Source organism: Clarias gariepinus, chromosome 15, assembly GCF_024256425.1.
Source record: "Clarias gariepinus isolate MV-2021 ecotype Netherlands chromosome 15, CGAR_prim_01v2, whole genome shotgun sequence".
Lineage (NCBI taxonomy): Eukaryota > Metazoa > Chordata > Actinopteri > Siluriformes > Clariidae > Clarias > Clarias gariepinus.
In genome coordinates this window covers 1,682,189-1,704,764 of record NC_071114.1, presented here as the reverse complement: position 1 = coordinate 1,704,764, position 22,576 = coordinate 1,682,189, and the positions used below count along the sequence as shown (strand labels likewise).

The window sequence follows — 22,576 nt, the reverse complement described above, 5'->3', positions numbered from 1 at the left end:
CATTTAATGCTTTATATGTCAAGAGTAGTATTTTAAAATCAATGCGAAATTTCACAGGGAGCCAATAGAGTGAAGATAAGATAGGGGTGATGTGCTCATATCTTCTGGTTCTAGTGAGGACTCTCGCTGCTGCATTCTGGACTAGCTGAAGCTTATTTATGCATCTAGCTGAACAACCAGACAGTAAGGCATTACAATAGTAATGTAGTAATAGTAATATTTCTGAGGTGAAAGAATGCTATCCTGGTAATATTATCTACATGTGCTTCAAATGAAAGGCTGGAATCAATAATCACACCAAGGTCTTTCACTATTGCATTTGATGGAACAGAAAGGCCATCTAAAGTTACGGTGTGATCTAAAATTTTACTCCTAGCTGTATGCGGTCCTATGACTAGAACTTCTGTCTTATCCGGATTTAGCAGAAGGAAGTTAATTAGCATCCAATTTCTTATGTCCTGCACACATTGCTCAATTTTAGTAAGCTGTTTTTTCTCATCTGGTTTTGCTGAGACATATAACTGTGTATCGTCAGCATAACAATGAAAACTAATACCATGCTTACGGATTATGTTGCCCAGAGGAAGCATGTAAAGGGAAAAAAGCAGTGGACCTAAAACTGAACCCTGCGGAACGCCAAACTCCACTAGAGAACATGCAGAATAATCACCATTTAAGTCTACATACTGATAACGATGGGTCAGATAGGATCTGAGCCAGGAGAGGGCTGTACCCTTAATTCCCACTACATTTTCTAATCTGTGAAGAAGAATAGCGTGATCAACGGTGTCAAAAGCTGCACTAAGGTCAAGTAATACAAGCATAGTTACACAACCCTGATCAGAGGCCAATAGAATGTCATTTACTACATTAACACCACATTTAATAAATTACAATTTATTATTTTATTGTATTTATTGATTTTATAATGAATTGAAAAGTTATTTGGTCAATAAAATTTTACTGTGAGCCGAGGTCTGAATTTCATGTTTGTGTTAGGATTAAGATATGCAGTCATTGTAGGTCTATAAAAAAACTAGCTATTTCCATACTTCCATAGAATTTTAATAATATTTATTGTTAGTTTTTAGTAACTACGTTAAACATGTGGACAGTTTGGAATTTGATGGTCGTGTATATTTCCTTGCATCTGTACCGAATAGAAACAATAATCTTTGATCAATATTTAGTGACTCTTCATTTGCACGCTGGGTTATAAATCAGTTGCAAAAGGACTCTGGTTGCTCTGTCACACTGCATCACTCTGTTTACTCTAATGACCCATATTTTGTCTTATACTGGCGCTTTACATCATTGATTATTATTATTTCCAAAGTTTCAGAACATATGAGACAAACTAGTTTTAAACGTCCTGCAGAAAGAATACAGATGTGGTAATTAAGAATGCATGTTTTCCCCATTTTAAATAAATGTGTCGTACTTTACAGAATATCTGCCAGATAGCACATGGAAGGACTTTATCTAAAAGCCAGACCAAATTGCTCCTTCACTGCTTCCAATTCAGACTGTTAAATATGCTTATAGATTCATAGGTTACATTTTAAAAGTACTTAATAAATTACAAACTGCATGTAATGTAAAATAGACACATATTTATGAATGTGTGTATATGCGTTTTAAATTATGTTCATAATAATAAAATGAGATGTCCTATATCGTGCTTTAAAATTCATAATAAAAAGTTTGTTATATAGTTTTTGCAATGTCTTAACAAGGACAGAACAATGAAAGAAGTGGCATTGCCTCGCTTTGAGATCACATCTTGTTGTATTTTTGTGTTCATTAGATAAACCATTTAAAGGGGTCATCCAGAAACATTTTCCATTTAATATTAATATGATCTTTAGGGTCCTAATGAAAAGTTTGTAATATATTTAAATAAAAATTCTCAATGGTTGTGTAAAAAAAAACACTACTTTTAACTGGTAAAAACTAGCTCTGTTCTCAGCAACCTATTTTAGTGCATGTTCCTTTAAATGCTTATGATCTCTGCTGAGCCCGCCCCCCCAGTTGTCTTCATGACACACATGGGATATAGCCACGGGAGTGTAGTCCAGTGTGGGCAATGCTTTGGACTGCATTACCCGCAAAGCATTGCCCACACAGGCAATGCTTTGTGGGTAATGCAGTCCAAACTGAAAAACGCTGGAATATAGAGCCTGAGCCTGTTTTCTTAGGTTGTTCATAGTAAAACCTGCTTTATATTGACCCGCGTTTATAAAGCAGTCTGGTGAAAAATTATTAGTGCAAACATGAACCCATTTAGGTAGATCGGCGGGGACGTTAGCTTCAAAAACAAAATTCAGCCACTGCGTCCTTAGCGGCTCAGATGTCTGTAGTGAATGACAACTGCTGTGTTCGCTAGTACACCCAACAACTGTACAACACACTCGCTTAGGCGGCATTTTGTGGCGTCACAGTGATAGGCATTTGAGATTGGCCTGATTTCAGAAGGGGTATGGTTTTGTAATAAATGAAAAGGAAACCACTGGGTGGCTCTTTATCATCGTAGAGTGGTTGTGTACGCACTCTCCTAACACACAGTTCAGTCTAAACAGCTTAAAAAAGTGCATGTAGGCCTGTATGACCCCTTTAAACCATTAGAGTTTTTATGTTTTGCTGTAATGTTCTCCCTGTGCTTGGTGGGTTTCCTTCAGGTAGTGTACTCCAAAGTCCAAAGACATGCAGATTACGCCAATTGGTTTTCCCAAAGCCCATAGTGCGTGAATAAGTGTGTGAATGAGTGTGTATGTGTGTGTGCCCTACGATGGATTGGCACCCTGTCCAGCGTGTACCCTGCCTCATGCCCTAAGTCTCCTGGGATAGGCTCCCCCCCGGCTGCCCTATGGATGGCGTGATGCCCCCACCCTCTCCTGCCAGAACGGCGTGTCAAGATTTTACAGTAAACACGCCCATTCAAGCCCTATTTATTAATTTATCTGGTGCCACCACTAGATGGTGCTTTGTTCTCAAGAACACGTTACCACAAGCCAGCAATTTAGCTGCGCTGAGTTGCAATCACGTGATTTTAACAACTCACCCCCACCCCCGCTGAACTGACACTATCAAACTGCACTACAGAGATGAAGATGGCAACTTAATCAACCTTATTCGGGGTAAGTTGTGACTTTCTTTATATAAAATTTGTTTGTATTAGTTTACAGTTTATTTCCCAGTTTAGTTTTTTATTTGCCGTTTTGAAAATCACTGGCAGCACCAGCAGTGGTCAGATGTGACTTTGGATAACTTAATGGTCAGTTTACCGAATCTGGAGTTAATATCACAGCTTACTGTCATTGTCACAAACTCACAATATCACTCCTCTTTTCCTTAAAAAGATTTCAAAAACATCGAAAATACGATTAATGTCCCTATTACAAAAGCTGCACTACTCGATAAAGAGTGCTTGTGCTCTATGAAAATACCTTTAGAATCTGACTGCGTGTTGTCTGGATGAATTCAGTATTTATTTATTCTTTGGTTAAGAGTTAATCTGCAGGTTATTTTTGTGAATATAATGTGATGCCGTTCATGAGGGACACAAGCTGAGGATAGATGTACAGGAGCTAGCGAGCTAAACGCTCATAATCGGGTTCATATTTTCCCCACTTTGGCCGTGAGTTTGCATGGTAGCGTGAGCGCTTAGTTAACAAGCTGGATAAAAAGTCTGTGTTTATCAGTTAAGGAGTGGGGGGAGGGGGGAGGTGTGGGTGGCTTCAGTACTCATTAAGTTATAGTTTGGCTTTAGAGATGAACTAATGCTTATATACGAGTGTTATGTTGTTTAACTTATTTGTATGAAAAGCGCAATAAGTAAATTCTTGGTTAATTTAATGCAGACGATAATACAGACAGACCGGGGTTAACACTAACAAAGTTCAATGGTTAACATTACCACAGGCAGTTTGTTTACATTCCGGAATTCCCAAAACAGTATTTTTTACACTCTGTGGTGTAGGTTTACTAATATCTTTGATTTCTATTACAACTAGATATTCTGTAAAGTTTATTTATCTTTTTTAAATTAAATTCTCCTGTTATCTTTAAGCAGAGCTCCGCTGTGGAGGTTTGGGGGTCAGACGGGTGACGGTTGGCCTTTTGAAACTACTGGAGGAGCCTGAACAAGCTGTTTGAGGGAGCTGTAGTAGGAATTACGTCAGTTTACAACAGTTTTAAAACTATGTTTGGCCAGGTCTATATTCTGAACATAGAATTGCAAAACGTCTGATACTTTAGGGAGAAAACAAAGACCATCTTTAATAGTTTTTAAAATGAATATTTTAATATAAAAGAACCAGATAGTGACTGATAAGCAGCTGGTATTTTAATGACCTTTAAGCAAAAATACAACATGTATTTACCTGTTTTATACAAATTTTTGACTAGTTTTGGAAGAATACATTTTATTTTTAAAGTCATGTGTGCGTGTTTTAATTGTTGGGGTATTTTAAAAAACATTGACTTTAACCATCTACTTTAATGAGCAAAAAATGGGAGACAACTTTGTTTTAAATAGTCAAAGAGTTGGGCTAATAATAATAATAATTATTATAAATATTATTATTGGTCATAAAAACAAATAAAAACAACAGTTAAACACTTGATCATATGTATCTGTGCTAGTTTGTGTTTATGTGACCCATAATAATTTTTTCTCTGTATAAATAAATTTTGGGGTTTTAAGAATTCCATCAAAAGAGCAAAGACAAACTTGGGAGGAGTGGAAGGTGAAAAACCTCAGTGGAGAATACTGACTATGACATGGTGCTAATTGCTCTGTGTGAGTTTTTTTTGGTGGTGGGAGGGGTTCTTTAGACTTGTCTGTGCGCAAATGTGTTTGTGGAAAGTTGGGAAAATCATGTTTAAGAAAACGACAACAACAATTAAACACGTTCGAAAAACCTAATCATTTGCGTCTGTGCTATTTTGTGCTTAAGTGACCCAAATGTATTTTTTTCTTAGTTTTCTTAGAACGTAATTAAAAGCCAAACTTAGAAGGAGTGGAATGTGATAAATCTCAATGGATAATGTACTAACTACCCCCACTACTGACTGTTAGATGGTGCTAAGATGGGATCTTTTTTACCTGCCGGCGCGTAAATGTGTTTGTGTTAAAGCAGCTTAGACAAACCTGGCGAATGCAAGAGCACACACACACACACCGGTGGCACTTTAGCCGTAAGTGCTTCAACGTTATCTTGTAAATAGCTGATTAAACCTATGAACACAGCCGTTCAAAAGAAACACTAAACAGTCACATGTTCTATTTTGTCCGCAAGTGAAATACATCAATACATTAATAATTTACACCACAATAACATTAGTGCAGAAGGATCTGAAGAGACTTGTCTCTATTACATCATGACTTTGAGACGTTTACAGTATATTCGAACCGTAATTTTTTTGCTGAAAATTACAAAACAGCCATGTCCAATAAAACAGTTCATCTTTAATAACCCATATTGGTTTCGGGTCAGAAGTAAAATTACAGAAAGACAGAGAAGCCCCATAAACTTGAACAGCCACGGGCTCACTTTAACAATAATAGTTGAGTGTTTTTATATTTAGTTTTTTTTTTGCATATATTTTTAAATATTCAAATGAACGTTTTAGTGTATAGAATTTGTTGTATCATCAGTTTACAGCGTTGGCTGATTTTGTGATTGAGATCCATGGGTTACATTGAAATAATTTTCATTATTAGTAAGCCTGGCTTTAGTAACCTTGGATAAACCACAATATAAGCCCTCTCTCACGCATGCACTCTTTCTCACTCTCTCTTGCACACACACACATACACGCACACACAAATAACATATGAAATTGCGTAAAACCAAATGAAACTAGGGCAAAATATTGTGGCGTGGGCGGGGTCTTGATTAGGAACCATCATGCTTTGCATGCTTTCCGGAGAATTCAAGTAGGCCGCCGAGTAGCAAAACAGCTAAGGAGGAAGAAAACCCTCCCTGACAGGGCCAGCGCGACCGGAGCCGAGCGGCGCGTTTCAGGTTCCGGCACTTGACCTCAGAGGGGAGTCCTCCAGTGCACAGGCACCTGCAGCTGCGCCTGCCTGCCTACAACGGCACCCTTGCCCCACGCGTTCCTGACCCAAGTAGAGCTAGCCGCCGACTTCGCCGGCTGGTCCCCGGCGGAAACAGCTGTCCGGGTGGCCCTCTCGCTGGACCTGAGATCTCTCGCGCTCCAGGGAATTCAGGCCCGTCCAGCAGGAAGAGCTAGCTCGCCGTGCATTCCTGCAGGGAATCCGACCGTCGCAGGGCTACCCGTCATGGTTGTATAGCGCTTTTCTAGGACACGTAATTAGTGCTTGAGGGATTGCCACCGATCCAGCCAAAATTGCTGCGGTACAGTATTGGCCTGAATCGTTAAATGTGTCGCAGCTACGCACCTTTCTCGGGTTACCCTCGTACTATCGCCTGTTCGCGAAGGATTTTGCCACGATCGCCAGTCCGCTGCACGGGCTCATGAGAAAGAATCAGCCGTTTGGCTGGGACAGGGTGCACGCGCATGCTTTCACTCGGTTACGGGAAGCTCTGGTCACGTCGCCCGTTCTCGAATATCCTGATGTATCTCGTATGTTTATCCTCGACATGGACGCAAGCGATGTAGGGCTGGGAGCCGTCCTGTCTCAGGTTTCCGAGGGCAAAGAGCGTGCTATCGCCTACTTCAGCCGCACTTTGTCTGGACCAGAGAAGAATTACTGCGTCATGCGGCGCGAGCTGCTAGCGGTCATCGCGGCCGTTAAACATTTTAGGCTGTATTTATACGGGCAATCCTTCTTGCTGCGGATCGATCATGCTTCGTTGGTGTGGCTGCTTAGTTTTAAAGAGCCCGAGGGGCAGTTAGTGCGCTGGCTCGAGTGGTTGCAGGATTATAATTTTACCGTTCAGCACCGAGCGGGAAAACTGCATGCTAACGCCGATGCTTTATCCCGCCAGCCGTGCAGCAAAGAGCATTGTCGGTACTGCGAGCGGGTGGAAGAGCACGTGGGTGATTGCGACATCGAACACTCTCCGAACCCTGTGAATCAGAACATTCTCAAAGCTGCTGGTGCTGCGGACTCTGTGGGCACGTGTGTTAGGGATGGTGCATGGGCATGGGAGCGCGTGACACTTCGGGGTAACGAGAACTCTGCGGAGGTTACACGCTCGCTTCTACTGGCCGGGCTGTCATACTGATAGCGGACTCTTTGTGCACAGATGCGACGTCTGCACGGCAAAGAAGGGCCCTACCCAGCGCTCGCGGGGCGTGGACATTCTTGGGCCGTTTCCCATCTCCGATTGCGGGAACCGGTATGTGCTGGTAGCCATGGACTATATAAACGCTACAATATATAAGCAGTAAAAATACAGTACTATCCTGTAGGTGATCCCTGTCCTGCGATAACAGGCGCTAACCCTCTGGAACTGTTTAGTTTTGTTAGTATTGTTTTCAAGTGTAAATGTTTAAAAGGATTTATTCTGTCTCTGCTGCGGCATCTATTCACAGTTGTGATAAGTGATTAATGTCCCGTCGGATCTTTGATGGGGGAACGTTATGCTGGTTAAATGACTGAAGAAATACTGATCGGTATGGACAGATATTTGTTCCAGATATTATGCGCCATTAATCCATTTGTTATGCCTATCAGTTATTTGTTTTTGACTATCAGCGAAAAAAACATCAGCGAAAACATCAAAAATATGACGAAAACAAACCCAAGCAGAAATTACATTTTAATTTTTTAAAATGGGGAGTTTATGGGGCGGGACATTGTTAACTGCGTCATCGCGGGGGGATCACATCCCGTACCCGACTTGTCATGGACCTGTCATGGACCTGTCATGCTCCAGGCGTCTGTTTGACGTGGCTCCCACTGTATAATATGACTGATTATGCATGCCATTGTTTGCAGCTTTATTTCATTAATAATGTTTATGTAGATTTTTATAAATAATCCTCCCCAGATGGAAGCCATGGAAATAATCAAATGATAGTTTTGACAAGTGCATGTGTTTTGTTTTAATGGCTTCCAAGATTTAATTAAGCTTATATTTTGTTAAAAAAACTGTTCTTTAAAATTTCACATATTTTGCAATAATAATTCTGTATAGTTATGTCTGCCACCCCCCCCCTAAAAAAATCGAATTCAAATTGATAAAATAATAATAAAATACTTGACCACACTATCCCCGTGTAAAAATTTTATTTTACAATTCGTGCAGCTTTTGTGTGTGATTGATGTCTTCACACAGATGTAAATGTGTGTTATTTACAGTAGGATTCACAAATATTATTATCCAACAAGAGAAATACATATTAGTATTTACAGATTGAGCTTGATACGGTAACTTACCTTTGAATATCACAAGGTGATAAACAAGTTCAGGTGGACCAGTTTTTATAGTTTACCTTCTGCCTTGTTATAGTAAGCCATGCTGTGTCGCACTTTCAGTTTAGTTTCTTTCACACATTCTATATACGATAGATATACGCAATGAGAGACATAATAGATGTACTGTGTATACAGGGTAAACTTTTGCATTGATCGGTTCTGTTGGTCATGCATGTAGCCGCACACACCTTAGAGTATAAAACTGTGTTTAATGTATTCCTGTGGAATTATTTAAAAAAAACCTGCATTTAAAAAAAATAAATCTCTTATAAATCTCTCATAATGGCGTGCATGCTCATCTGCCTTTTGATCAAAACTCTGCAAAGTGAAAGCGGGCGATGTCACACCCACATTCTAACCATTCATGCTCAAATAATTATTCAATGCTGGACACGAACAGCAAAAAAGCATGATCATTATTATAAACACACATGATTTTGCCTCAGACAACTTAAATATTTATTTATTTAGATATTTAAAAAACCACCTGTGTGTAATTTAATCTCAGTATAAATACAGCTGTTCTGTGAAGCCCTCAGAGGTTTGTTAGGGAACATTAGTGAACAAACATCATCGTGAAGCTTAAGAAACACACCAGGTCAGGGATAAAGTTGTTTAGGTGACAAGTTCGGGTGGATCTTAGTTGGGGGTAACAGAGTAAAGGGGGCTGAATACAAATGCATGCCACACTTTTGAGACTTTTATTTGTAAAAAAAAAAAAAAAATCAAAACTTATTATAATTTTCCTTTACATTACAATTATGTGCCACTTTGTGTTGGTCTATCCAATAAATTCCAATACAATACAGAGCACAACACTGGAACTAGCTGTCCATACTATCCAGACTATCCAGACAGTCCAGCTACCCTCATTAGATTAATCTTTTTATATGGGATATTTTATAATAAAAAAAACCCTCAACAGTAAAGACCTTTCAAAAAGTCTTGTTTTTTGCCTTTCATTCATTCTTTGCAGTTAGTTCTCTTTATTAAATGTTATATGCTGGTCTCAGTCTGGTGGAAAAAAAGCCATTCAAAAATACAAATAGCGATAGGTAGCCCAACCCCTAAAGAATTAAACATTAAAGGATTTTGCTTCACTACCCTAACATTTTCTGTAATCCTGTCAGTCAGTAAAACCCATTTGTGTCAGTTTCTTTTTTTTTTTGTTATTTGCTGCTGGTCAAGATAGAAATGTAACATTATTCAATGCAACACATTCCAAGACTAATTTAAATCAATATAAAATCTGAAATAATGTGTGTGTATATATATATATATTAGTGCTGTCAAAATTAGTGCGTTAACGCATGCGATTAATTTGAAATATTTAATGCATTAAAAAAATTTAACGCAATTAACGCGGTTGCAGTTTTTTTTGTTTCCTGTTGTGGCCGACGTGTGTTCAACGTGCAAAGAAGTATGGATAAGACCAAGGAAGGACTTTTAGACGGAAAGTTTCAGTATAAAACTCTGCCGGATGGTTCTGTGGATAAAACAAAAGTAATCTGTACGTTTTTCAAAGCCGAATTTAAATACCAGAGAAGTAATTCGTCTTTGACACATCACTTAAAAGCAAAACACCCCAGCGAAACAATCTCTACAGGGCCTCGCCAATGTAAATTGCATTGATTGTTTTGAAATTCAAATGACACAAATAGCACATACCTGTGTTTTTATTTCTGTAATAAATATGGCTTTCAAGCCAACAGTTAATTTGGAGAATATTGATGGTTTATTGCAGGTATGTTGTTTACATGAGAAAATCTGTGTTACAAGTTAAACAAAAATTCCAATAAACAATCATATTTGAATTTAAATAGTTTCATTGTCTTGAGTTTACATTATTTATTTACATTTACATATCCAAAAAGTTTCAGTCTTTTAATTGTGATTAATCACGATTAATTGCAAAAAAATGTGCGATTAATTAGTTAATTTTTTTTAATCGATTGACAGAACTAATATATATATATATTAGCAATCCTTTTTTCTAATATATGTTTAAATCTAATCATACAGTATATGTGTTCTAGAAGACTGAGACCAGACACACCAGAACCCAGCTGTGTGTCCATGAAGAGTGACAGGTCAATGGATCTTCCACTACTCTTCAGAGACAGAGACAGTTCTCCTGATGTGAGGTCAGTACAGTGAGGTGTTGTACAGCAGTGTTCCACCTGATCAAACTCACTCGTCTCATTCTGAAGCCCTTTATGAGCTTTATCAGGTGTTGAAGCAGTAAAACACTAAAGTGTGCAGTGCTGTTCACCTGGGAAAATGTAAATATTTAATTCATTAATTAAATCCTGACATCATGCAATGACTGTATTGTGTTAAAAGAATATTGATAGGTTTAAAGGTAAAATACTATATTTTTACATAAACACATCTGGGCCTGTATTTACTAAGAGGCTTGGAATCACTACTCATGGTCAGTTAATCATGTTCAAAGTTAATTTAGGCCTAAAAATAATCCTAGTTTAGAGTAGGACCTAAAGTCATTTATAAGCTTCTTGCAGCTAATTTCAGCAAGGAGAACGACAACTCCTAGGGAAGCATGTGACATCACTTTTTATGGAACTTTACATTATAGTAGATGTTGTAGTCTTGACAATTCTTTGTAGTTTTAAAATGTGCAAAATTGATAGGATGAAATCAGCACCAGTTGTGTGAAAGCTTTATGCCCATAGACAAAACTTATAGATGCATGACAATTCTTTAAGCCCCTAAATAAGTTTAGTAGGACTTTTATAGTCTGGTCAAAATTATTTTAAGAAAAAAGAAAAACTGGAGAGAAAATGAGGAGGAAAAAGAAATAATTAAAGGAAGATTCTGCCCTACTCTTTCCTCTAAAGATAAAAAGTGAGTGGACGGTAATTTGTATTTAAGAGCATTAATGCCACCTGTCAGTTTGCTGCACGTTACTTGAGGAGTGAGAAAAATGTTGGTACGCCATGTTAATGAAGTATTGAAGTGCTGCTTATAACAGTGAAAAACGCAAAATAATAAACATCTCTGCCATTATGGAGATATTCACAATCTCCGAAAGCAGACCGAAACTCTCTGCCAAAAGCTCTTCATGATTGGTTGCACAAGTTGTCTGTTTAAAGGCTAATATTAAACGCTTCTGTTCTTTCTACTGCGTTTAAGTAATGCAGCCAACATAATCCTCTATATAAAAATTCCATTCTTTTTCTGCACAAATATTCCTTTCTAAACATTCTACTGTGTTGCCACGGGTTACTGACGTCATCCTCGCGCGTTTGAGTTATGGTCATGGCTAAAAGGGATATATAGCTCCGACTGGAAACTAGCGATGAAATGAATCATTTCTGTAATACAAAAAGTTTTATTGTTGTACAGTGAGAGAAAAAACGTTAGAATGATGTGCGCATGCCCAATAGAGCTCGAGCTGTATTCCTTGTAGCCTTAACTGTATTAAACCCTGAATCAAAATCAAATTACAATTATTTGAAAAAAATAGTAGTACCAAACGCTGTTCATAAAAATAATGTAATTTTAATATTTTTGGAATACTATTAACTTTCTATTGGTTAAACAAGACCAAAAAAATTTACAGAATTAGTCATTTAGAATGTTTTGAACTGACAGTTGTTTTTCTGTAGTTTTACTAAAAGTGCATAAAAACTAAAAACATTCTTGTTAATACTATTTTATATTGCTCTTTATAATGTCACTTTAATCAACTAAAATAAGCACACTTGCACTATTCTTATTGCACTGTTCCGTTTTTCACCATCTCAGCCTTCTGTGTTGTAAACTCTCCCTTTTTGCAGAACAGTAACTCAATTATCTTACCTCTGTTGTTCTCCAACTTTAGGTGTTATTTGTAACAAGGCTTGAGAGAAACGTAATTTCAATTCTTTATACGTATGCACTGTACATGTAGCAGAATTGACAATGACGTTGACTTTGACATTGCCTGATAAGGACAAATATGGTTCATAAAACACCACAATAAAGAGGAGGAGGAGTACAGTTTAGTAACCTTTGAAGTGGTACTTTTAAGACTGCTCCGTTTAAGAGTGTACACCATCCAACCTGTACACTCAATCTGCTCATTCATTTATTTATGCTGTAGTAGCAGTCCATGAAACAGAATCCTTCGAAGTCTTGGTCAGAATAAAATGCTGTGAACACTACTTTCTGTCCGATGTCACAGAATCCAACTGTGTTTTTGTAGATGCATCCACACCATCACACCTGGTGAGCTTAAACTCCACTCTGTAGTTTTTCCTCACTCCAGGACAGACAGACTTCCAGTCAACGATACAGTACCTACACAAGAGGGGGGAAACAAACAACAAAACAACATAAACAGCAAAAAAAAAAAAATTATATATATATTATAGAAACAAAAAGAACCTCTGAAAAAGTGCAATAAATTTTCGGAATATTTAAAAACATTTTATAAAAGTAATAAATATACATACTGTCTAGCCAGGCAAGGAGAGCTTTTCTTCGAAAAGTCTGCTGGTTTACAATATCATAACACTTTCTGCACACTAGTGACAGTAAGAGAAAGGCCCTATCTCCTTCTTCATAGACAACCTCTAGCAGAACCTGTTGTAGCAGCTCTGATGGTAGCTGAATAAAAGAAAAAAAAATAATGCGAAATTACAGAAAAACTAGGTAGTGTTAAGTGTAGTGTAAATACTTCACAATATTCAATCATACAGCAGCAAGGTTTTTTGTTGGGCCCATGGCTGAAGAACAAAAACAACCAAAACCATGTTAAAAAGTACATGACAATTAGTAATTTGTACTAATGGATTTACAATTACATAAAGGTTTTTAAATACAATTAAAAGATATTAAATAAAATTACAAGTAGTTGTGAAAATACATGCATATTTGCAACATTGTGTAAAACAAAAATTGTACATCTATACAAAGTTATACAATTATAATTTCCACTGGCAATGTTTTTAATAGACTTTAACATTATACTATGTTTTATATTATAAATTGTTTAAGATGTTTACCTTCCACTGAGCCTTGATGTGCCTTTAACCAAGCAGACACAACTTTTTTGTGCCATCTTTCTTTTGAAGGAGGCCTTAAAAAATAAAAAAATAAAAGCAAGATTTACAAAGTGCTAAATGTCATCTCTAAGTTTATATAAGACTTAAAATTTACCCTGAGCGTTCAAGTAAGAGTGAACACCACCATTAACTTATACTTGGCATATTAGCCTGTTTAAAAAAAAAAAAAAAAAAAAAAAAAAGATTATTATAATATTAAAAATTTTGCTTTTATACTGGCTTGGAAAAAAAGTGTTCAGCATAGATGTATAGACACACCTCTGAGAAGTCAAACTCCACTCCAAGTGGTATGTACAGGGCATACTGAAAGTCAAACACTGTTTAGACCCTTTAAATGTTTGTTTTTTTAATACAACAGAACTGATGTAAATTGTCCAATAAACTCACCATGAGCACAAAGACGCCACAGTTATTGGAGGAACCCTGCATTGGAATGCCCTGGGTAATGTTTGCAAGCAAGTAATAAATCAATAAATAAAAATCAAACAATATGCCAGTATAACACGCATGATTCAAAAACTTACTGGATGGTCTTCACAGGACAACTCGGTCCAATGTCCAGGAGAAATGGTCTGAGCAACCCTCCTATTAAATGTACCCAAATACACAAAAGTAAGCGATTCACTTAAAGTAGTAACCATAATATAGTACATGTTATTGGTGAACGAGTTAAAAATGAAAAAGTATAATGCAGTTAAGAACATTTAAACGAGAACTGGTCATCTGGTACTTCTGAACATGAACTACCAAGCTTGTATGTAAAAGACCTGTACACTTGACAGTAGCAGCCATCACTTAGACCACTCTTGCATAGCGAATCAAGGGAAAAAACCTGTTTCAACTTTGGGCGCAAAATCTGAAAAAGGTTGTAAAGAAAAATACAAAACACAAAATACTGACATCCATTTGACAAGTCTTTAAAAAAAAAAAAAAAAGTCTTAGTGACGGCTTACACAAAGCATCCAGTGCGACTTGCTCCATGACGGAAACAGAATCCAGTCTTTTGCAGAAGCATCAACCAGTCACAAAAAATAAATACTAAAATAAAATTGTGTACAACACATTTCTTGTTGTGAGATCTTTATGACCACTGCTCTGAGAGAATGTTTACTACATTTTCTTTGCAACATCAAATTTAGTACGACAACAACTTAAAAAGCATCAATAAAATGCCAACATGATAAAGGCCAACTAATTACAGCCAAAATGTTGAAGTCACAAAAAAAGCCACTGTTAAAGTAGAAATGCTTACAGTAATATGTAACATGGGATCTGGGGGAATCAAAGTTGCATTCACATAGGAATTAGATGTCCAGACTTGGATCCCCTAACAACAGAAATGTACATAAATTTCATCATAAAAACTTTTGCCATTTCTGCAGTTTTGCAAGTCTCACACACACACACACACACACACGCACAAACTACCTGCAATTCACTGGCGTCTTCAATTAACTTGAAACAGCAATTCAGAATCTGTTAACACAACAACTTTAAACATTAAAACAGAAAAAACAAAAACACATACATAAATAATTGATTATAAATAATAATAATAAATAAAGATCCTAACTGTTGCCTCAATATTGCATTGCAATCCCAGTGTCTGAAAATCTTCTCGCATCAGGGTGGTTGAATAAACACGTGCCACATGTTCATCCTGACTTTTCAATGTGTCTAACACACATGTGAGCTATTTATAAAAATAAAAAAAAATTCAACTATAACAAGTTTGAAGCTACTCATTCCTAAACTATTTCTACCTTCAAGGAGCAATCACCTTTTCTTCCATCGCTTCACCTAATGGTCGTTTCCAGCAGTTCTTGTTTAACAAAACATGCTTTAGCCTTCTCACAGCTACCTTTTGTGTACTTGGCTCATCATCCATTTTAATTGTGTTTCCATATGAAGTCCCTACAAATAAAGCATGTCAGCAAATTGTGCTAAACAATGTTAACATTAAGCCAAAAAAATCTTTACCTGATAGTGCTTGCCCATGCTTGTCCAGGACAACCTCAGTGCATCCAACATGCTTGCTAAGTTGTTCAGCAAACCTCTTATTTATTGCAACATTGTAGTGGTGCAACAGGTTTCGCATGAGGAACACATGGTTTGTTGGCTTCATAACATTTAGAAAGTAGTTGTTTTTTCTCATTTGAGAAAACAACTGCTCAGCACACTGGGAATTTATTCTTCCAACCAACTCAGGAACAAGCTGTATTTTGCAAAGTTTATCGCGAGAGTCTTTTGTATTGTTTTCGTTAAATCTGTCATAAAGAACATAGTGTTCGGATGAGCTGGTCAATGGATGCCCATTCACATCTGGATGCATCTTTTTCTCCTTCAGCCATTTCAGTGATACTTTAAGTCTTCCCTGTTCCGCTGCTGTAATATTGGCATTACTTGGCTCCAAAAGCCGACCCTCATGTGGGCTGAAAGGAATCGTGTTTGGATAACGGAGATTCGCATGAGAGGCCAGACCTCTTGCAAAGTCATAAATTGTTATGTTGGGAAGGTTTTTCAAGGACATCAAAATGTCAGTGAAGTCTCTTGGACTGTCAGCTCTCATCAGGAATTTAATGCTGTAAACAACACCGCAGGGGCACATGACAACTGCCCAACCACCTAAACAATAACAAAATATTTAACATTTTAATGTTTCAACCACCTTTTTATTAAAGGGGCCATGAACTAAAAAAAAAACTCTTTTGATCTTTTGGCATAAGAGGGGTCACTATACTGTAAAAACATCATAAATTATGTTTTTGATCTAAAATTCTTAAAGATATTATAAGTGGACCTTAGAGAACGGTACAAAAAGAGATGAAATTCATGACCCCTTTAAATAAAATTAATGAAATATCGACTGCTCATGTTGCGATTATAAATTATATCAGTGTGTACTAACCTGAGGCATGCCAAACTTTTCGGAAAATTTTGTCATAAGATGACCTGCTTTGCATTTCACTCCTCAATCTCATTATGAGGTCCATCTTTGATCCCTTGGTGTTTAAGCCACAAGATCCACATAACCGTCGGACAGCAGCCACCTTTTAAATTGTGTTTATTGGGGAAAAAACATTTAGAATTCATTAGTAATAACAAGAATAAAGCTAGTACTGCTACAAGGCGGCAAACAAAAGGACACTTCACCTTCACTTTCATTAGCTCATCAATAAGCCTTTCCTCAGTTATTGGAAGTTCAGATGCAGGATTAGGATTTGACAAATGTACTTTCTCCCATTCTGTATTTAAGATAAAGTCACATTTTCTAGTATTTTATCCAATCCAGGCTGCCCAATGGTGGAAACTTGGTTTGACAGCAAAAGGATTGCAGCTTCCACCTACAAAAAAATAAATAAAATAATTACAATATTAAGTGTTCATTTTAAGCATTACAGTTGGAAAAAACCCCACAATTTTCTAAATTTAAACGTAAAACTTTTAACAGATGATGCCATGAGGTGAGAAAGAAAAAGAAGTAAATTTTTTGTTCTCCCTTGAACTGACTTTCTGTGCATTTAACAGTTTCAGTGCATACCTGCCAGCCAATCAGAATTGAGTATTCAGACAGGTCAAGCAAGGTTTAAGTTAAATGAATAGTTACTAAGATTGATGTGGTTTGAAATTGATAAAATGTGCTTGTAAAAATAATGACCAAAATACTGACCTGCACAATAATTACAAACACAATGTACAGTACATAGAACCAAATGAATAAAAATAAATACAAACTTACCCTGCACAAGACCTCTTGCAATGATTTCCAGTCTCAGGGAATTTCAAAAAGTCTCCATTCACTTGTCCATCAAAGTCTGCAGGGGTTTCTTCGATTTCACTTACTAAACAACACAAAATTACAAATATATACACAGTACAAAGATTTCACATTGATGAATTATTGCAATAATTTGCTGTGGCAAATTTAAAACCTTTGTCCTTAATTCTAACAAATTACATGCAGAGCCAGGTTAAATGCAGGGTCACATGCACGTCCAATTCTGATTAGATTTGTACCATACCTGGCATGCTAAAAACTCCTTTGCGATGAGCATCCATGATAACAACTGATGGATGGAATCCACAATTAAAGCAAGAAAACTGGTAATTGTGGTTAGTTAATGCTTCAAAGTGGAGATAAGCACAAAGCACAGTTTTACTGCTTGGGTAAACCATTCCAGTGGATGCTGAAAAAGCTTTACAAACTCTTTCAACCGCAGTGTGACACTAAAGAGGAAAAATGTGATTAGACATTTTTGTAACTACAGTATGACACTATAAAGCAGGGGTGTCCAAACCTGCCTTATATTTATATATATATATATATATATATATATATATATATATATAGAGATAGAGATAGAGATAGATAGATATAGATATATATAGATAGATAGATATAAAGTGTGTAAAGTTTAGGACTTGCAACACGATTGGACTTTAGTTTAGGACTTGCAACACGAGCAGCCCTCAAAGTTTGGACACCCTTGGTATAAAGATAATATAATACAATACCTGCAGAAAACTTCGAAGCAGAAGACAAAATTTCAAACTGAGTATGACATGATCATCATAGTTATACAGACCAGCACTCCATTCTTGATAGCGATATGCAAGACCACACACTGGGCATTTCTTGCAATAAGTTTCAACACCTAAAAACAAACAAATATGCAGTTATTACTAAACACTTTATTTAACTAATTTACTACAACAAAAAATTAAAATACCAATCTTCAATGATTCCAATTGTTGTGACAATTTTAGCTTTATTCGAGATGAGCAAAGTATCACTGAGGGGTACATGTTCAGAACATGATGAGCTATGCATTTCATTTGGAATCAAAACTTTTGGGAATTCCTTATTATTTATATTGGTTGCAGTAATGGGTAGGGAAGATGGTAACGTTTTATTTTTTTATATATATTGCACCATTTTCTTCAGGTCTTCATTTCTTGGAGGGTAGATGGTTTTCTTGGCATCATCTTGAAAATTAGAAAAACAAGTGTCCCCTGGCAAAGTCTTGCAGCTCTGCTTAACTTCTGTGCTTTTCACTCTGTAAAACATTTTTCTGTTTGTCTGAAAAAGATACCACTTCGACACTGCCTTGTGTAGGCAAGAATTCCTTGGTCTTGCACATGGACAATGCCATGTATTGGTTTTGGCATTGTAAGCCACCATGATTCTGCCAAGTCGATTATAAAACGAAACGTTTGGCTCAAAAACTGATACATAGTGCATAAAAGATGGAACACCAAGATTTATGTAGGTTGCCAAGCACACATCTTGTTCTGTAGCTTTTTTCTGAATGCTTAAACATTCTTTTTTTCGCTCCTCTGAGAACCATTTCTGTTGAACCATTTCGCCTAAAACCTCTTCATGCAAGACAACGTGTTCAGAATCAGATCTGCAATACTCCACAGATTTAAGGTGAGTACACTGACAAGATCGCATGCCACTTCTTCTTTTAAAATCCATTACACCATTGCAGACCTCAAGTTCACAAATCACCTTGTGTGAACTGCCCCATGTCTTTTTAATGGCATGAATAGGAATGCAAGGTCCTTTAGAAGATTTTGCCACAGCAAAAACCCCATTGTTTGGGTCAATGCACTGACTTTGAAGGTGAGACTGTGCAGTGACATCATGGTCAACACCTGAATGTGCCCTTTGTATATGTTTTTTGAGATTTTTCTTTAAAACGCATAGATGACAGTGTGGACAATTTAACTTTTGCTCTTGCTTTCTTCGAATGCGTTTCAAGTGGTTTGTAGCAGACTTGCTGCACTGACTAGAGGAGCTGTCCGATTTCCTTCCTGATTTACTTCTGGAGCAGTCTTGCTGCACTGAGTAGCAACAGGAGCTGTCTGAATTACTTTCCGATTACTTTTCTTGCTGCATTGAACAGCACTCTGGTTCATCAGTGTTGCTGATTTGCACACAGTCAGGTGCTTGTTAAAATCTGATCTATTGATTATTGTTTTGGGGCAATAGCAGCAGTGAAAATGGCTACTTTGTCGGCACTCAAAGTTACAGTCGGAAATTATGAAATCTATAAGAGAGCCAAACAACAGACACCATTTCAAGTAGTAAAACAAACATAAAATAAACTATGTTTGACTTACAGTAATTGTCTGACATGATCAGGGCCAGATTTACACATATGTATTCTAGGCACACATGTATAAATATATAATATTTATGATATACTATGAGCTGTCTACAACAACAACGACAAACTATTTCCAGGTCTTCCACTGTTTTAATGCATGGAAATCATGCTTCCTCCTATTCTCTTGTATTTGCAAACTGAAAAGCTACATGTCATTTCTCAGCAGGTAAAGCAGTTCAACTAGCTAGTAGTAATGGCGCTGCTGCTGCTGAGACGTATACACGGCTATTTACACATGCTTAATCTCTAATTACTAGGATGTTTTTCGGATTTAAAACTTTGGTTTTACTATCAAATCTTTTTTAATTTGATAGTTACAACTGTATTTTGAAAAGGCAATTACAATTTGAATAGTCAACATTATAATTAAAGATATCAAAACTTCATTTAGGATCTCTGAAATAACATCATATATATATATATATATATATATGAAATTAACGTGTAACTCATACTCACAGGTAAATAATGATATCTCTTATTCAATTTCAACTTGTCACAATTACATCTTAAGACACCTAAATTGTGTTTTGTCTGACTGATGTTTTGAAATGACATCTCAGTATTGGCTGGCAAATAAAAGCTGGGGATTAGATAAGGGGTAATTTGAAAAAACGTTTTTATTTAGGATATCTGTATTGCAATTTGTCCTAGTCACAAGGGTAGATTGCAGAGATCTACAGTAGTCAACATTTAAAGAGGATCCAAACCTTTCATAAAAGTTGTCACAAAACCAAAACAATACCCATTCTTGTCTTAGGACACGTTTGATGAACTTTTTTTTATCCACTTCAAATGTTGACTACTGTATAAATATCTTTATTTATAAATATCTGCAATTTGCATTTGTGACTTAGACAAATCGTAACAGGAACAAATTACATTGTAGAAATCAAATTGGATTTGACAAATTATAAATTAACTTTTATATTCATCTAAATAAGTTCGCTCTAAATTAATGATAATTGCAGTTGTCCACTTACACGTGTCTTTGCTGGAGTATTTTGACTATGTCACGATAACAGGTAACTCCCGTCCTTCATATAATGTTAACTTTACTTTTTAAACATGCCATCACCATTCATTATTTATTATTTATCACCTTAAGAAATTGTCGTAACCATGAATTAACTTATACTTACGTCCATGATGAACTGCCCGAAGTCTATGGCCCTGTAAATGAGCAAGTGTCTTGTGTCTTTCACGAGGCCGAAAAACATTGGTAGCGCAAAATGGACACCGATAGAAACAGCCAACCCTTACTTTTCACACACAGACAACTGTCTTGAGGAAACCAGTGTCTGCTATTAGGTTCTTTTCTTTCCTGCCTCCTCCCTTGACAATTTGGGAACCCCAATTAACCTAATCTGCATGTCTTTGAACTGTGGTAGGAAGCCGGAGTATTCAGAGCAAACCCCCTAAGCATGAGGAGCTAACAGCTAATGAAATCCTAAAATTCAGTATCTTGGAAAATTTGAATATTGTTGTTAAATTGTCATGACTCCTCCACTCCTGGAGCCCATTCCTCCATGGGCTTTCTGACTAAACCAATGATAAGCTCCCAGCCCGTAAACTCCCATCTGATCTGCAGGGGTCTTTTGACCTAGCGACCAGTATTGACGCCTGTAAACAGACCCGACAAGAGGAACCTCATAAAATGCCTACAGTGGGAGCCCCGTGAAACAGCCATGTGGAGCATGACAGGACCATGACAGGACCATGCTCGATCCGTGCACGGAATGTGATCCACCGTGATGACGCAGTTAACGATGCCCCGCCCCATAAACTCTATGCGCTTTCCAAAAAAATGGTTGCAATGCTGTATAATCCCGCCAGATGAAGCATTGACTGCTTCAGTTAACTGCAGTGTCCAAGCAGCTGGTTACTATATTCTATATGTATATAACATAACTTACGTCAACATAGTTTCATAAATAGATGATGCGGTAAAAAAAGAGGGAAAAAAACGATTAATAAAACAGATTTAAATCACTCAATACACAACCCATGATGCTTATGCTATTTTTAATTAATTAATTAATTAAACTATTTATTGCAATATTTTTCCAACATCCTTAACAATCCTTAAAGACACAGTAACATCTGTAATTTATCTATACCGGTCGTTGTAAGTACGGAATACAAGTGCGAGCTACAGTATGTACAGTATTTTACATTACGGTGTATTTCATCTATTTTCATTTAATAAACTGGTAGATAATATTTTGCTGCAAAGTAAAGCTTAAGATGTAACTTCTGCTTGGGTTTGTTTTGTTATATTTTTGATGTTTTCGCTGATGTTTTTTCCGCTGATAGTCAAAAATTGGCATAACAAATCAATTAATAACGCATAATATCTGAAACAAATATCTGTTCATACGGTCAGTATGTCTTTAGTCATTTAACCAGCATAACGTCCCCCATCAAAGATCTGATGGGACATTAATCACTTATCACTACGGTGAATAGATGCGGCTTCAGAGACAGATTAAATCCCCATAAACATTCACACCTGAAATTAATACTAACAGAACTAAACAGTTCCAGAGGGTTAGCACCTGTTATTGCCTAGTTTCATTTGGTTTTACACGAATCACAAAATCAGCCAACGCTGTAAACAGATTACACAACAAATTATATACTCTAAAACGTTCATTTAAACATTTAAAAATATATACAAAAAACATAAATATAAAAACAATCGACTATTATTGTCAGGGTCAAGTTTATGGAGCTTCTCAGTCTTTCGTTAATTTTTCTTCTAACCCGAAACCAATTGGCTTATTAAAGATGCACTGTTTTATTGGACATGGTTGTTTTGTAATGTTCTGCAGAATAAACACTGTCTACGGTTAGAATATACTGTGAACGTCTCAAAGTCACGTCTCTTCAGATCCTTCTGCACTAATGTTATCGTGGTG

General features: G+C 36.8%; 1 protein-coding gene across 1 annotated transcript in view; it reads left to right on the top strand.

Annotated features, from left to right (window-relative positions):
* LOC128542857 (NACHT, LRR and PYD domains-containing protein 3-like) overlaps positions 1 to 22,576 on the top strand; it is a 91,531-nt gene that overhangs the window by 19,192 nt on the left and 49,763 nt on the right. Inside the window, exon 4 of the mRNA XM_053512991.1 lies at positions 10,504 to 10,557. Within this exon, the coding sequence (XP_053368966.1) occupies positions 10,504 to 10,557 (54 nt within the window). The remainder of the gene's footprint in view (positions 1 to 10,503; positions 10,558 to 22,576) is intronic.